The sequence below is a fragment of the Brassica oleracea genome, chromosome C2 (genome assembly GCF_000695525.1).
Source record: "Brassica oleracea var. oleracea cultivar TO1000 chromosome C2, BOL, whole genome shotgun sequence".
Classification (NCBI taxonomy): domain Eukaryota; kingdom Viridiplantae; phylum Streptophyta; class Magnoliopsida; order Brassicales; family Brassicaceae; genus Brassica; species Brassica oleracea.
In genome coordinates, this window is record NC_027749.1 from 43,513,729 (window position 1) to 43,515,786 (window position 2,058).

The 2,058-nt window shown below is 43.8% G+C and overlaps 1 protein-coding gene across 1 annotated transcript in view; it reads left to right on the forward strand.

The window, feature by feature from the left end:
• The window catches only part of LOC106324317, a 6,601-nt gene extending 5,157 nt beyond the window's left edge, over positions 1 to 1,444 (forward strand). Inside the window, exon 3 of the mRNA XM_013762307.1 lies at positions 526 to 1,444. Coding sequence (XP_013617761.1) covers positions 526 to 1,444 — 919 coding nt within the window. The remainder of the gene's footprint in view (positions 1 to 525) is intronic.
• The last annotated feature ends 614 nt before the right edge of the window (positions 1,445 to 2,058 follow it).

Genomic DNA, 2,058 nt, shown 5'->3' on the forward strand with positions numbered 1-2,058 from the left:
TAAGCTTTTGCCCCTGTAGTCTATTCTCTTGTTTCATATCTTCATTTCCTTTCATCCAAAGCAAGGTATTGTATCAATAAGTTCAATTTCGTAGGTCTCACGAACCCTAGAAGTTTGAACTCGAAATTTGATCTTTTTCTTGCTAGATTTTTGTGAAATAGACTAGGAAAAGCTTCTATATCATATAGGGCTGATAATTACATGGTGAATTTGAGTTGCAATTGAACTTTGAAAATTAGGGTTCATGAGAATTGGGGATTTTTCAGAATTGGTATAATCCTTTGTGAGTTTGGCTAGGATTGGTTAGCTAAGGTGTTTGAGAACTTAATTAGAGAGCTTACTAATTAAAGAACTCATTTGATACTAAAATTTTGCTTAAAAGCCTTACTCTTTGCTTATGATCACTTCTTGTGTGCAATGTGATAGTTTTGTTATAACTGAATCATTATGAATTGAATTCACAATTGCATTGTCAAGTTTCCTTCTTCTATTTGCTTATCCTTTTCCAAAGTTTGAAATTTTTAGGTACAAATGGGGAGAAAGGACCGACAAAAGATGGAAGCTGAGAAACAAGAGCTTGCAAGGCAAGAGACTGCTAGACATGAGAAGTCTTTATCCTCAGTATCAACAAGTATTGGCAGCAAAAAAGAGAGAAGGAAAGCACGTCGTCACTGCTGAGAGTGTAGATGCTGGTGGTAGAAGGTCAGCCCATTCCAAAAGGTCTAAGGAACCGAAAGGCAAGGGGGTAACTCTTTCCCAAGAGGAGGAGAATGAAGACATCACTGAGGAAGACCAAGCCCCGCACAAGCGAGCTAAAGTGTCTAAGGGGAAGAAGGTCGACACTGAGAGGGATAGAACCAAGACACCAACTGAAGATGAGCTATATGGGCATTTGAAGAATGGTGTATCGTGGCCTCCAACCCGATTTGCAGATATCAAGATCATGGAAGAGTTGGAGATAGGTGACGACATCAAGCAAATGTTGGAGCACATGAACATGCCGAGCTTCTTCACTATGGCTTATCCTACATACGAAGATGAGTCTTGTCAGTTCTTGTCATCATTGGTGGCTACTTTTCACACCGCCAAACATGTGAGGCAAGGATGGGGAAAGATCAAGTTCAAGATCCATGGGAATGTTTACAACATGACCTTCAAGGAGATTGGAAAAGCTCTTGGTCTTCAGGATTTGGAGGAATCTTCCATCCCTATCCTATATGATGCCCCTAGGGAGGAAAGCATAGCTAGAATGGTGTGGAAGGTGTTGGCGAGGAAGACCCGCAAGCCAAACCGTGATAAGAATGCTTCCATTCGCCGCCCTTCAGTGCGCTATCTCCACCGGTTAATTGTCCACACCATCTTTCCAAGAAAGGAACCAGGCACCGTTAATGATGAGGAGCTACAACTTCACCAAACCGTTCAGCTTTATGCTCACCCTTCTTAGTTGCCTTTGGTCGACGCTGACTTCTACAAGAACTTTGGCATGGTGGGATTCTTTGTGAAGCGCCTCGTCCACTACAAGGAATGGGCTTGGACAACAAGTGACTCAGAGCCTCAGGTTGGCATTGGTGGTTTGATAACCCCATTGCTTCAGTTCAAGGATATCCCCTTAGAAGATGATCCAACTGGTCCCGCCTTTTTAGACGGAAGCTACTCGAAGAAAGCTCAGTACCTCAGTGGAAGGTTCAATGGAACTTGCGTCTATTCTTACATACAGTCTACACAAGAGGTTGAAGTGCTTCTCCCAAACACTGCCCTGACAAGCTTGACTAGGCTTGGAGCTATTAGCTTTGATATTGGGAGTGAGCACTTCCTTGGTCCCCATGGTCCTCTAGGCCCCATACGATCTCCCAAGAGGAAGAAGACAGCAGATAGATGTGGTGTTTTCCAAGAAGAAGCTTCCGGTCTAAACTCCGAGCTCCTCTATGGTCCTCCTCGTTACTACTTTGCGCAGCATCCGGGAGATCTTCCCCATGGACCCCTTCGCCAGGCTCATGAGCATATCAGCAAACTCCAACGATGGAACAAAGCTCAGGACAGAACAATCTTCAAGCTCAA